At 36.7% G+C, this 16,039-nt stretch overlaps 1 protein-coding gene across 3 annotated transcripts in view; it reads right to left on the bottom strand.

Annotated features, from left to right (window-relative positions):
* fhod3b (formin homology 2 domain containing 3b) overlaps nucleotides 1–15,420 on the bottom strand; it is a 192,523-nt gene extending 177,103 nt beyond the window's left edge. For 2 of the 3 annotated variants that reach the window (XM_059567515.1, XM_059567516.1), the window contains exon 1: nucleotides 14,931–15,419. In XM_059567515.1, coding sequence (XP_059423498.1) covers nucleotides 14,931–15,095 — 165 coding nt within the window. In that variant the 5' untranslated portion in view covers nucleotides 15,096–15,419. Of the gene's footprint in view, nucleotides 1–14,930 lie in introns of all 3 variants that reach the window. The other variant, XM_059567514.1, reaches the window with a different exon arrangement.
* Nucleotides 15,421–16,039: the final 619 nt, after the last annotated feature.

Below are 16,039 nucleotides of genomic sequence, written 5' to 3'. Positions count from 1 at the left end.
TATTGAATTTCTTTTTATCTTGATGGCTACAGGAGGACAAATTTGTCAATAAATTAAAAATTGTTATACTGTTACCTTTTTCAACTAGGCACATGTATGTGTCATGGTACTTTCGTGCATGGCGGCGGATTGACCCAGAAAAGAAGAAATCATTAAAACAAAGTTGTTATTTATATATTCTTTGAACACAAAAACTATTCTCGTAGCTTCATAAAATACAGTTTGAACCACTGATGTCACTTGGACAATTTTAAAGATGTCCATACTACCTTTCTGGGCCTTGAATGTGCTACTGTAGTTCCCTGACTGTCTATGGAGGGTCAGAAAGCTCTCGGATTTCATCAAAAATATCTTAATTTGTGTTCTGAAGATGAAAGGTCTTACGGGGAGAAATTAATGACAGAATTATCATTTTGGGGGTGAACTATACCTTTTACTAAAAGATTATTTAGCTTCTTATTCATTGGGAAAAACTAAAAATTAATCAGGGTCAATGAAAATATATTATGTTCAATACACAGTTAAGTGGAACAGGATTTGGGGCCAATGAGATTTCAGTGTGGACAGGGATATTTATGGAAAGATGATAAATTCTAAAAAAGTTTCTAAAAAAAATGTTCTATTGCACAATACTACTGTTTGTCATGGCAAGTTGGGAAAAACTAAGATTAACAGAACCGATGTCACAGGTTTATTACTTCCAGCTTATCCTGACCTGAATGTTTTGTCACAGGAAATACCAAGAATGCAGTTCAGATTGGATCATAGAAGGATTATCACCCAAAAATGAAAATTGTGTCATTATTTATTCATCCATATATTAATTTAATCACCCACAAGCCATTCAATTAGGTGGCTTTAATCCACATCATTGTTTGGGGCTTTAATAATATAATTGTGTACATGTGACCGAAAGACCTCAATATATCATCAGAAGACATGGGAATTAACTTTGTTTTGCTTGTATTTGCTTTTTTTGACGCTCAAAGTTCTGGTAGCAGTTGACTTGCATTTTATAAATCAAAGACCACAGTTACAGCTAAAAATGTTCTTTACTGCACCAATGAAGAAAAAAAGTCACCTATTTGGGGTGAACTATCTCCTTACAATAACAAGAACTTATCCTGAATCATTTCATAACTTCAGGCTCTGTTAGCTTAAAATAACTCAGACTTAGATCTAAGACTAAACTCTTCCTTTTAAAACATAGCAAACATTAAAGTGTCTGATACCGCGGGATATAAATCTTCAGGCAAACATTATATATAGCCCATTATGTTGTTATAAGACCCTTATGTTAGACCCTTAAACTAAAGTGTTGCACTTCGTTCACGAGCCAGAACTCCCTTGTCTTGGCTCAAGAGTTGTAATGTATTTACAACTTCAAGAGGCAGAACGTAGATTGCTTCCTAAAAACTTGGCAGGGCAATTGAGTGGGGGAAAACATTTTTGGTTCATTTTTTCCTCCTTCTTGCGGTCTACAGCTGTGCTCCATCTTTCTCAGATTGACCCAGATATCTCACTGCAAGAGACCCCGTGCAGATACTTCAGATTAGTCACCCGGCCGGGAGCGAGGCAGGGACTCTGATAAGCATCAGACGGATGCTCGCTTCAGTCGGTGCTGGAGTTCCAGCGGTGGGCTCCGTTCCATGTGCTTTCATGTCAGCTGTACCATAGGATCAATCAGACTGCAGTAGTGAACAGCATTCTGCTACATTACTATCAACAGACAGTGAAAAGGTGAGGGGTGGTTTCAACCAAAATGTGCTGGGTTTTGGTGGGAAAGGAGTGCCCTTTCAATGGTCTTCATCAAGTAAATTCTACAACCTCAGTCTCTATGTGTTCTTCATCAAATTCTAACTGGAGGAAGTGTTTCATAAGGCTCTCAGGGATGGTGTGAGATTCACCATCCTCTTCTGAGAATGACATCAGCCTTTTTAATGGTGAGGTGACTGTATATGAAATCTCATTTTCACTTGTTTACCACCCTTGTGGCAAGGCATAGGCAAGCCATTAAAAAAAACAAATAATGCATGAATTGCTATTAAAACTCAGAAAAAATAAAAAATAAAAATAGTATATTTAGCATTATGGTTAGTATACGAAGTTCTAAGCGGCCATGCATTATCATTTTTTTCCTTCTTGTTTTCACGTTATAAAGACTTAATTTACTCGTTATCTCAACATAACATGAAACATACGACATAACGTGAAAACAAGGAAAAAAATTATAATGCACGGCCGTTTGTAAATACTTAACTGTTTACATGTATTATTTATAATAGTAGTATTAAATAGTAATATTAAATTGTCGAAGTTGATTCTTTTAAATAAATAAATAAATGTATGCTATTTCATTAACAACACTTTTTTTGTTTTAATATTGAATTTATATATATATATATATATATATTTATTAGTGGTGGGCCGTTATCGGCGTTAACGTGCTGCGTTAACGTGAGACTCTTATCCGGCTATAAAAAAAATATTGCCGTTAATCTATTCTCAAAGTTGGGTTGGGAGCTGGGTCTATACTAAGCAAGCTATGATGACTTTCACCTTGATATTTTATATAACCGACTGGCTGAGGCCAGCCTAAAAAGATGCTCAGGACAGTTGACGGGCCGCTGTTGCGCATTGTCATGAAAGCTTATCTTTTTCATGTGTTTTTAAGTCTTACCGCTTGTCGATTTAAACATTAAAGCATCCAAACACAAGACGCGGAAAAGCTGAACGGAGTAGCTGGTTACTCGCGCGCTGTGTTCGGTGCGCACGAGAGAGATCGAGAGCCGCGTATCACAGACAGCGACACTGAACCGAGCTCTCTTCTGCGAAGTTCTCCTCGAAGTCCCTCCTGCACCTGAACGAACAAATACAAATCGCAGTTTGAACGAACAAAAAGATGTGAAAGAGCCCAATTCAGTTCCTGCAGTGTTCTGGTGTTCAGGGCTCACGCAGAGAAAGGCGTCTCAAAACACTTGAACATCGAATTTGCTTATTGCTCTTGTGCCGACAAATACATACAAAATATGTCAAAATATCCACCTTGGAAATTATGCTCGAAAAAACTGTCAGTTATTTCTTAAGTGAAAGTAAACAGTTGAGGAAAAAAATGGGAGGTGTATTATATTGGATGCGTTCATCCTCTCTTAAAGTGACCGCGCCTAATTTAGCTACTGGCTGCTGCAATGTTAATCCAAGAAAATGAAAATCACTCACTGCTCTTGACTGAATTACTTTGTAGTTTTAACAGTCAAACCAAAAGTTATTCAGACACCAGATATAATTTTTGATATATATATATATAGCAAAACTGAAATAATGTGAGAAATGTTGAAGGTGTCTGAATAAATGTAGGTTTAATTGTATATTTCATTTTTACATTGAAGACTATCCAGTGCTATTTTACATTTAATTATTTGGTTTCTGTACCTTGACACCTACAAACTTGAAAAACATTGTGTAAATAGTACAAATAAATAAAAATAAACGAACATACAAATTAAACAATTTCAAACAGGGCCCACTGGTACAACCTTCACCGGGCTACGGCCCTGCTCACACCTGTTTCACACATACTGCGTCTGCAGTGCGTATCCAGTCCATGTGCGTATACGTATGTGGTGCAGCACGGACTCGATGTGCTTTCACACAGGACGCGTTTGCAGTTCGCTACTCTGTACGTAAACGATTGCTGCACTGCTGCAGACGCAACACTCCTGGAATGCAACTGGAATCCGTTAACATGTGTGCATAAAAAAAATATGCAACGCATACCTCTGCAGACGGAGTATGTGTGAAACAGGCTTAAAGTTGTTTGCACCTTGTGCAATGTGGATTTAGTTTACAGCTTTTTCAAGCACTTTGTGATGCATTTTGGAAACAGGAGATGAGCCCCTTTCCTAAGCACCACCTAGTTTGATAAACCCCTTCTCAAAGACTTACTGTTTGTCAATTTGATTTTATAACACACATATTCTGAATGCCTCGGCAGAATTCGAATGAGCCATTTTAATCTAGATTAATTTCAAGAACACAGTGAGATTAAAAAAATTAATCTATGCCCACCACTAATATATATATATATATATATATATATATATATATATATATATATATATTAGGGGTGTAACGGTACGTGTATTCGTACTGGACCGTTTCGGTACAGGGCTTTCGGTACGGTGCACGTGTGTACCGAATGACCGAATGCAATATTTTGTGTGCGGAACATACAGTAGGTACCTTTTCGTGTTTCCAAACGAACATTAAGTGGCGGAAGTCTCCGCGTTCAGCGTAAATCCCGCCCTGCAGCTGATTCTAAGGCCGGTGACACACTGGCTGCGTGGCGTGAGCGTGGCGTTTCTGCTGCGTGTCAGTTGCGTGACGGCTGCTTCGCGTTTTCTGTGTCTTTACACACCAGAATCGTGCCTGACACGGCGCTAGCGCGCTGCTGCTACTGTAGGTGACATAGAGGGAGACCGCCGACAGACCAGGATCTTGTCTTCACGACAACAATATCTATACTTCATGTTGAGCATAAATATAAAGCCTACTGATAAAGGACACCGTCAACAGTATTGACGGCAAAATAGACTATGTTTGACAGGTGCAATATGCCAGTGTGTCACCGGCCTAAGGTTTTCAAAAGGCATCACACGAGTGTGAACATCACTACAACTAGGAAAAAAACGATTGTAATTCAAACACAGCTCCCATCGGCATTTAAACAGACCTTTGCTCTTAATTCCGATCGGTCCAACGCAATAACGAAATCTGAGCAGGTCTAAAAACTGAAACTGTTGATGCTGCAACTTTACACTTTGGAAAAGTTATATATATTTTTTAAATATGACTAGGGCTACAAGCTGGGATTGGTAATGCTGCACTGTAATCATAGTTTGAGACTGAGAGTATTTTATTTAGTGGAGAACTTTGCAGCAGTATTTTATTTCTTATTCTTTTTTTTATTTTATATATATTTTATTAAAAAGTATTTTTTAAAAAGTATAAGTGTAAACAAATTGTAAAAAAAAGTTTATAGTAATAAACAACCTGCAGTTTAATGTTTGCATTTCTTTCCCTTACTGTACCGAAAATGAACCGAACCGTGACTTTAAAACCGAGGTACGTACCGAACCGTGATTTTTTGCGTACCGTTACACCCCTAAGAGATAGATATATATATATATATATATATATATATAACTACTTATTATTTGCATTTCTTTTTCATTAAATGTATATTTTTTTTATAAAGAAATTTCTTCAGTTATAATTGGAATTTTACCGTCAATTGCACACAAAGCTCCAAGACAGGCATATATTTATAAATAACTTTTTGAAGTAAAATTAAGACATAGATGGCAAAAAAGACTAAAAAATTGTAATTTTCAAAACATTGTCATTAAAAAACCTAAATTAATAATTTATGTTATAATTTACTTTTATCTGCAAATTTAGCTTATTTTAACTAAGATGACTAACAAAAATTCCACATTAATGAAATCAAGAATGTAAAATGTAGCGACTGTTCTGTCATTTGTCCAATCACATTGCATACATACCAACACATGTTAAAAAGAGTTATTGTGTGCACATCCCACCTTCTGGCAGGTGCTGGACGAAAAAGGACTACTGAAGTGAAGAAATGTGATGTCCGCAACACTGCTAACTCCCATAATTTATTAAAAAAACAAGCAACGTTTCGACCCTCAGGTCTTCATCAGGCTTAATATCAATGTGAAGTGAAATCACCTTTAAATAGACACAGGTGATCACCTTAATTAGACACACACAAATACAAGTCATGTGACAATTACAAGTCATAATAACCCCACTCATTACTCAATTAAGGGAACAGTTGTATGGAGAAAACAATCAACATACATAGCCTACATGCAGAAACACAAATGCACTCATTGTAAGCATGGCTCGAACACAAATGTACTCATAAGAATGGCTTTATGTCAAAATCTTCATTAAGACCATAAGGAGATAATGTGTTTAAATAGTAAATCCAAAAAGTTTCCCGTTGGAGAAGCTTTTTACCATGATCACCTCCTCTAAACGGTTTGTTGACCCGCTCCACCCCAATATATCTAAGGGCGCTGACATTATGCCCAGCTAATTTAAAATGAGCAGCAACAGGACTACGTTCATCTCCTGTTCTGATGGTGCTTCTGTGCTCACTGATCCTAGTCCGTAGCGCTCTCGTTGTTTTACCGACATATGATAAGCCACATGGGCAACTGATTAAATAAATAACATGTGTGGTACTACATGTAATGGTGCCGCAAATAGATAGTGTCTTACCGGTGTGTGGATGATTAAAATTTTTACATTTATGCGTATACGAGCACTGGGCACAACTTCCACATCTATAATTACCCTCTGGCATGTTAAAAAAAGGAGTTGTAAGTTGTGGACGTACCAACATACATACCAACACACACAAAATGCAGAAGTGAACTCTACTACATGGAACCAAAGAAAAAAGTTAAAACATACAGGTAGGACTAAATAGACAAGCTCCAGAATCAACAGTAGTGCAAAAGATAAGTGCGTTAGCAAAGGCTGCAGGTCCAGGAGAGCTGCTAATCTGAGCACAGGTCTCCTGGATTAACTGTATAACTGACGGTTCCCCACCCAGCCACTGACCCCATGACCCTGTGGTCATGGGGATGGAAAGCCAGGCCTGGACTTCCTCTTCCAACCACAGAATACAGCACTGGCAAGCGAGTACAGATATGGTGATGCTCTAAAAATAAGAGCACACTGGGAACTAGCGTCACACTCCAAATCCACACGCAAAATTTCATCCATTTCATTCAACTCCAAGCTCAGTTTTAAGGGAAGAAACTTTTCTCATTCAGAAAAGTTGCTCCGTTTCAGTCGCCATATACACCCTGGACTCCTCAGGTCATGGCTGATAAAATATAAAACAACATTCTGCTAACCACAGTGTAGCATATTAACCAAGCTGCTTTTATTAAATCTGTGAACTATGAAACTGATAGCAGTTTGCGAGTTCTAAAAAGTCTAGTTCTACATCAAAGGCGTGATTAAATGACATAACAATATGCAGCGGCTGAATGAATCACTTGTTGACACGCTTCAGCTACTTGAAGTGTAAGCAATAAGTATTTCTGTGTTTGTTTCCATTATATAAATATAACATTGTCTGTGGTTGCTCTCTAAATATGCAGCGCGCAATTAGCAAACATGTTAAAAAGGGTTTGTCACATGTATTGTGACCACAACAGCAATCATTTGCGTTTCAAAGGCGTGTGAAGCCAACGTGGAGCTTTTTTCTGCAGACGGTGCCGAAAAATACAGAGGAAAAGTCACTGGGCTGCAAAAACCTCAACTCTGCATAACAATGTGTAAGGCTAATCCAGAATTCAGCCACACATGTGAAGGGCTAACCTATATTTTACAGCATTTAGCATAACTTCTCATTACCAGACTCTGTAATTTCGGCAAAATTCATGCGCAAACAGAAAAGGCTTCCCGAAAAAAGTAACCCAGTGAAGGGCCGCATCCATCAAGAGTAAAAGTGAGAGATGTGTGCGTGTGCAAGTGTGTGTTTGTGCATGTGTGTGTGTGTGTGTGTGTGTGTGTGAGAGAGAGAGAGAGAGAGAGAGAGAGAGAGAGATGAAACAGAAAGCAAAAAAATGTATTTTTACCAGATTAATGAAAAATAATATAATGGAAAAATAAAGATGGAAATAAATCAAGTTTCTATACTTTTCACAGCCATTCACCTTATTGTCAAATAATTTAACCATTAAAAACACCTCAAATCATTATCATGAAAGCAAAGCAACTTTTACTTATGTAATGCATCATATTCTGGAGTGAATAATTGTATTTCTGAAGTAAAAAATAATAATTGGTGGGACTATTTCATCTGAAAAATAGGTCTTACATACCAAAACAATGCCTGAGTAGCTTTTTGGTTGTAGGTTTAAATTAAACAATGACCTGTCTGGCCCAAGTGACATTGGCAGAAAGTTAAAGTCATTTCAGATGAAGAGCAAGTTACCACATTTTGATTAATTATTACAAATAAATTTGTTTATTTTTAAATCCTTTGGAACAGCATGCAGCAATAAATCATTCACAATAGGGGTGTCGCAATACCCCGGTATTGCCGGTATCCGTGATATTCAAAGCAACAATTATCAATATCATGTTAATTTAGTGTGTGACAATATACCGGCATTAGAGATAACCGCAATATATATAATGAACAGTTCTCTTACGATAAGACCACATGTAAATAACCAGTACCTGGTTGAGCTCCCAGGTGGCAGTATTGTGCCTTAACACTGACTCCTGTCACTCAAGAAGAAGACGCAGCGCTCGCAGCTACTCTGAGGCTGCATCCGAAAACTTAGGGAGGTGACTTGCTGCCTTGCTGTCTAATCAGGCAATGACTTTGCAGGCAGCGTTTTTGCTCGAAGGCACCTCATGAAACAGATTTCGGACAGGCTTCTGAGGCTGAGTAATGGTTTAATGATCTACAGTAAAAAATATAGACAGCTTTGGTAATAACTAAGTGGATATTTAATTACTTCAATATTAATTTCTCACTAGAAATTACATAAAAAGTTGAAATCGTTGTTCAGAAACATACATTTACACACAAACTGACCACCGACCACAGCTTTAAGGCGCCATCTTTATTTTTTGGCTTAACTGTCACAGAATGGAATGCACCGGATTGTGGGATATCAATACAGCGAAGGATACATATATGCTGCCTTCAAAAACCGGCCAAATGAATGCCTCTCAGGATACAGGAAATGAAGCTGACATAGATTTCAGACGTGCCTTGATGCCTTCCTGCCTTGGAATGCGACCTCCGAAGGCATCATTTTTCAGTTTTCGGATGCAGCCGTGTTTGTCAGAGTAAGTTACCATAATTTTACTAGTCATAGAATGGGAAACGTTATATTAACCTGTTAACAGCAGTTTTCTGTGTTCATATATTTAAGTAAAGTTGATCACAAGTTGTGTTTCTAAACATTAATGCACTGTGAACTAACATGAACAATGAACGACTCTATTTTTATTAACATTAACAAAGATTAATAAATTGTGTAAAAAATGTATTGTTCATTTTTCATTCGTGTTAATACATTAATGTTAACAAATGCCAACTTATTGTAAAGTGTTACAATTAATATTTATTCATCATACTGTTGAACTTAACCGTATTTTCTCTCTTGTTATTTCATAGGAGCTGCAAAGAAGAAGGAGAAAGCCAGAGTCTTCTGCCCTGTGTTTATCAGCATCCTTATGTTCATTGGGTGAAAAAGAAAAACTCAATAAACAATAGGGGTGTAACGGTACGCAAAAATCACGGTTCGGTACGTACCTCGGTTTTAAAGTCACAGTTCGGTTCATTTTCGGTACAGTAAGGGAAAGAAATTCAAACATTAAACTGCAGGTTGTTTATTACTTTAAACTTTTTTTAACAATTTGTTTGTCTTTTTTTTAAACACTTTAATAATATATATATATATATATATATATATATATATATATATATATATATATATATATATATATATATATATATATATAATAAAAATGAATAAGAAATAAAATAATGCTGCAAAGTTCTCCACTCTATAAAAGAAAAAATAAAATACTCTCAGTCTCAAACCAATATCACATAATAAAATATAATGAAAAATATAAATAAATAACTATGATTACAGTGCAGCATTACCAATCCCAGCTTGTAGGCCTGCTCATATTTAAAAAATATATATATAACTTTTCCAAAGTGTAAAGTGAAGCAACAACAGTTTCAGTTTTTAGACCTGCTCAGATTTCGTTGGCCCGATCGGAATTAAGAGCCAAGGTCTGTTTAATGCAGACAGGAGCTGCGTTTGAATTACGGTCGTTTTTTTCGTAGTTGTAGTGATGTTCACACTCATGTGATGCCTTTTGAAAACTTTATAATCAGCTGCAGGGCGGGATTTGTGCTGAACGCGGATACTTCCGCCACTTAATATGTTCATGTGGAAACACACGAAAATGTACCTATGTTCCGCACACAAAATATTGCATTTGGTCATTCGGTGCACGCGTGCACCTTACCGAAAGCCCTGTACCGAAACGGTCCGGTACGAATACACGTACCGTTACACCCCTGATAAACAAAGTAAAAAAATTATTTGAAAGATATCTTTTCCCCCCCAAGGTTTCTATAGATATCACGATATATCGATATCGTGAATTCTTAAGGCCACAATAACCATGATATGAAAAATTAATATCGTGACAGCCCTATTTCACAATAACGACAAGAATGTGTAATTTTTATTTCATGTTGATTTTAAGGTTTAAGGATACATGCTCCATATCACTACATCAGTCTGGTGGATATTTTAGTAACATCTGGCCCAGAGGTTTCACGGGGGGGGGGGGGGGGGGGGGGTAAATCACTCGCATATGCGACTTCATCTTCATTCTGGCAACTAAATGATGTCTAATATTAGCCAATGGCTAATAAATTCTCAGATTTTCCTCGCCAGTGTGTTAATTGGAGGCTAAGCATAAGTTTAGCACAGATATATTTTCACTCGCAAAAACTCTGACTCTGACTGAGGGCTTCAGAGTTTCACTCTCCGTCAAGCGATCTGTGATATTTCTCAGTTCCTCTCAATGGATACGCAGCACACCTGTATTTGATGTACCGTAAACTACGAGAGAATTGACGTGGTACATTTAAACTATATTCTTTTTTGTATATTCCTGTCAAAATAACAGCATTCCTATGTAAGTTTTCAGCTTTTAAGAACAGTTGGGTTTTCTGGTAGTGGGTGCGTTAATGCGCAAACGGCAATCCCATTGGCTGGCGCTCACCTATTATCGTCCCTGTTTTGATTTCAGGCAAATCAGTTCGAGCGAACCCACAAAACCTGATTAATATTCATGAATCCAGCAGCTCATTAATCCTTAGTAATACTTAGTGTGTTTTATAGTTCTTATTATTAGAATTCGTATCATTATTATCTCGATCAGTCTGGCGAGTAAACTAAAATATTTACTAGCCAATGGCGATTCAATTGCCAAGGTGTCCGTAGAGGGTTGCAAAGATTTGAATGACAGTTTATAAAGTGACCCTCTGATGTCCTACAGAAACATTAGGCTACTTGTCTTCTCAGTTTAGCAATAATGGCTCACCCAAGTGACTCCAACTAATCAAAACCAACACCATATGGTTCATGTTTCTCAGCCAAGATCAATTTCACTACCCGCTGCATCCTGGATAAACAATGTATATTGCTGCTAAACATGTCTGTGTATCTTACATATAAATATTAGAATTCCTCTTTATTTTATTCAAGTACGAACAGACAAATAGGTCCCAAGCATTTTATAACCAAGTTCCAAACTCCTGATGGAATTGTTTGACAGTATTAAAATACTCTACTAATGCACTTTTTGATTAATGACATAAAAGTTACGACATCCGTGTATGACACCCTGGACACATAATAAAGCACGTCACGTCTGTTAGTCTTGCTGTAAATGAAAATAACAATCAAGACAAAGATGGACTGTGTTCAACTGAATGAATCCAACTGGCCCATTTGCAGGCTGATGTTAAATAACATGCCTGCTCATCACATCCTCTTTCCTCACTTTCTTTCTCTCTCTCTCTGTATCAATGGTCACCATATACAGCTTTTTACTTCACTGACACTCTCTGTGTTTCCTTATACTAACTGCTTCATTGTGAAATCGGGAAAAACAAACTGTTGGCTCAAAGAGAATTTGAATCATATCTCATGTTGCTAAGCTGCCAACAACTGATTGTTTTAAACTGTGAATTGTGTGGAGGAAGTCGAAAGCTTTGCTGGGAACTCCTGATGCACTGGAGAAATGATGCCCTTGAGGATTCATCCCAAGCTGGATAAAAGCAACTCAGAAATCAAAATAAAGGATTTATAATGGTGCTCACAAGTTCCAATGGATGCTGTTTACTGGAAGAATCCTTCAGATCTGGTGCCTTCAGAAGTGAACCAGATCTTACATGATAGGACATGTTTGCATGAAAGTCATTTCAAAATACAGCTATCAACTCCAATTTTAATTATGCATGTTTAGATCTGTAGTTCAGAGACATAAATGAATGCTAAATGAAGCAAATTTTATACAGAAGTGACTTTCATATCAAGCTACTTTCTGTTGGTCAATGCAGCAAAACCATGTGACCAACCTGAACAAAGATCTTTCGTCCCCAGTCTTTCCCATTAAAATGGATGGAATTTGTCCATGAAAATGCACCTTAAGTATTTAATAAATCATTTCTCTCAAACTCTGATGATTGGCATATACGTACGTACATGGCACAAAGACAAAGACATTCTATTTTGGTGTCCACAAAAGTAATTTTTTATACATATAAAGTAATGGAAAATGTCAAAATATGGGTGAAATAATGTTCCATCATCATTCAGCATAACAGATATATTTATCTAAAAGTGAAACAACAAACTTATTCTGACTTGTACTTATTACAATATATAAAAGGAAAAAGTGATAATACTGACATTTTTAAAATTAAAATTAAGTTAAGTGAATAAAAACTTCCTTACAAATGGGTAAAGCCAAACGTATGAAGGATAGTGTTAAGGATTGATAAAGATTTAAAATGACTTTTTGATTTAAAGTCTTTTAATGACATCTTATTATTCTGGTTCTAAATATGCCTGACATTTGGTTGCATGGAATGACACTTTAGTGGGCATTTTCTGTAAATCATGGTAAAAATGTTAGACATTATTGTTTGTTCAGAATCCTTGAATTGAGCTTAGAAAAATCTAATTATATCATTCTTTAAAAATGTTGAACCATTTGTGGACTACAGTGTTAACAGATGTGTTTCACAGAAAATATGTCATTAGGGTCATCGGAGAGTATAAAGTCATACAAAATTCTAATTCTAAAACAAAAATCAAATAACTAATGAGCATCTGGACTTATTTATCCATCTGCTGAAAATGTTTCATCACTCATTCAAATGATTTAAGGAACCGTCTTAATGATGGGGACTGAGTTGCAGAAATACTTCCATGCATGTTTTTTTTGGAACGGTCAGTGCTTTTCAAATCACAGTAATGATCCACTCATAATAAAGCATCTGTAATGCACTAAAAGTTACATCGATGACTGGTAGTGCATGAGTCATATTAACTTTTACCTAGCGAACAATTGCAAGCCAACTAATGGTAACACAGAGTTGACATGTTTGGAAACTACCTCTGAGAACACAAGAATACAGTACTGTTCCTATACAAACAATGAATAAGCTATACACAAAACAGGGCAGTTTTGCCCCCTCGAGGACCGTTTTATGTGGACGGTCATCACTGACAGTCCCAATGACAGCTGTAGAATCCTGAGTATGTGAACATGGCATGTTCAAGCATTCAGTCCACCCAAGTATGGCACTCAGCTGCTGTGCATTCCTCTAAGACCACAATAACAGCACTCCTAAAACCTGCTTAAAGGATAACACTGTTTATGTGGTGGAAATGAACCAAGTTTAAGACAACAATTATATCTTACACAGTTGGAGAAGAACCTCAGTTGTTTTGGGTCATGCCTGTAATGAAGGAGAGCTGGGTAATTTAGACGTGAGGTTTATTACAGTCTCAAAAAGAGACAGGATGTGAATATCTACACTATCAACACCAGTTACCTGTCATTCCTATTATGTTATAAGAAAATTGATTGCTTACAAACAATGCCGCTATAATAGTTTATCGGCTGTATTTAAATAGGACAGCATTAGCTAAATATCTGAATCTGAAAGCAATGACAATAACAAACCACCCCCTGTGTGCACAGGACAGTGCAGACTTTGGTGCAGTGCAGCCCACGATGCACTGAAGTATCCTGACATCATATCACTTCTCTCTAACAGTGCATTGGTACTGCATAGATGCTATGGCAAGCCAATTTAACATTAATTCTTTTACACTGTTACTTGTGCATATTTCTAATTATACTGAAAACTGTAACCTTAAAATGTCATCATCTGGTTTTAATCAAGTCAATAAATACATTCATATATATATATATATATATATATATATATATATATATATATTAGTACTGATTGCCAACAGCAACCAGTCTATTTCAGTTAGTCACTAGTAAGTTTCCTTGTATTTCTAGTCACTATCCCAGTAGTGACAAGAATTAACTATACTTATACATGTGTCCATTCCAAGTACTTATTAAACAGATTACTTTATTATATTACTTATTATATTACTACCTATATATTTCAATTATTTCTTTCCAAACTGCTTTTAGAAACATTTCCTTTGTTAAAATTAGTTAGAATTGGTGTTTACAAATTATTAGTCAGAACAGCTACTTTAAATTACACTAGTTTGCTAGACTGGTATAGAACTTCTGTCAACCATATACCAGTGTCTAATCAATTAGAAAACTGAAACAGATAACTAATGAAAAAGAATTTGTTTCTAATGACACTGTAGCACTTTATTTTTACAGTCGTGTTCCACATATGCATACTTATTATAGTTACTCCAAACCTAAGCTTAACAAATTTACATTATATTACCAGTACTTTTTTTAAGTAAGTACACAGTAAGTGTGCAACCAATGAAACATTAACATACTAGTCACTATTTAAGCATTTAATAGTAAACTGAAAATAAGAACTAATGGCATAAATATAAATGCTAGATCTAAGTTTTAGACAATAACTGTTAAAAAGGCTTGCCATATAACTGCATGATGCCCTCCAGAATTACTGCAATAACAAAACATTTGTGCCACTGCAGCAGATATAGATGTAAATACCTCTAATAAACACAGTCATTTACAGAGAGTGGATAAAATGATGTCTGCGTTAGAGGTGTCTGTCATACCTTGTGTGGGGCTTTCAGAAGTCTGTGAACTCCAGCGATCTGATTGATGAGCGGAATATCCTCTCTGAATGTGAAATGTGGGGGTCTGGTCGGCTCAGGAAAATTTGTGCTATTAAATGGATCAGTATCATCTAAGAACTGCACCCTGCATGCAAACGTAGCCATGATACATCCATACACGTCGATTTGGGAAAAGTCGGTACAACAACAAAAAAGTATAGACCGACTAAAAAATCCTTTAGATCAGACGCAGTGTAAAAGTGTCAAGAACCCAGGTACGTTACGCTCCGTCCTACTGCGATGTCCTCTGTTAGTGTTTAGTGGTTTCTATACTTCTACAGTAGTTTCTCGCAGGAGGAGGGCCGGTAATATCCAAGGGCATGTCGGGCAGGCAAGGTGCTGAGGCAGACTGCTGCAGACGGGACGGGACGGGAGTCACGGGACATCTACAGTCTGTCTGATGACAAGCGATGCAGTACGTGAGCGGGATTGGGGGACTCCCTCCAGTCACAACAGTGACGATATGAGGACAAGAGCCGGAGCTCTCGCGACACCCAGTGGTGAAATTTATACTGGTCATATCCTAGCATTACATTTTTTATAAGTAGCCTACTTAGGAAAATAACAGGCTTAAAAACTTACTTAAGGACAAACTAAATGTAGCCTAATGTTTCTAGATAAATGCATGTAATTAACAAAATAAATAAATCAATGTATTATAGCTTACATTTAAACTTTTTGCTATATTATCTGCAATCATGCCTACATTTTCCTTTTCCTTTTTTTTACTTGTAGATAATTACAAGTGCACATCCAATATGATTAACAACAACAACAATAATTTCACGACAAACTGCAAAGTTAATATTGAAACCAGAATAAAATACGGTATTTAGGCTAGCTGTAGTCTGTGGATATGCATTTTCCATCAAATATGATGTCTCTGCAAGACATACGCAAAAATAACGTTCAACCCTATGATGACCCTAATAACAGGCAGCGAGATGTTTCCAACCCAGTGAGTGCGCTTTTCTTCCCATATTTTATTCATTGTTGGACTATAACAGCACACTTTGCTGTTTATGTGAAAGTCGAGTTTTTCTTTGCAT

This window comes from Carassius carassius, chromosome 15, assembly GCF_963082965.1.
Source record: "Carassius carassius chromosome 15, fCarCar2.1, whole genome shotgun sequence".
NCBI classification, from domain to species: domain Eukaryota; kingdom Metazoa; phylum Chordata; class Actinopteri; order Cypriniformes; family Cyprinidae; genus Carassius; species Carassius carassius.
The sequence above is the reverse complement of the archived record's forward strand: the minus strand, read 5'-3'. Positions and strand labels throughout refer to the sequence as shown.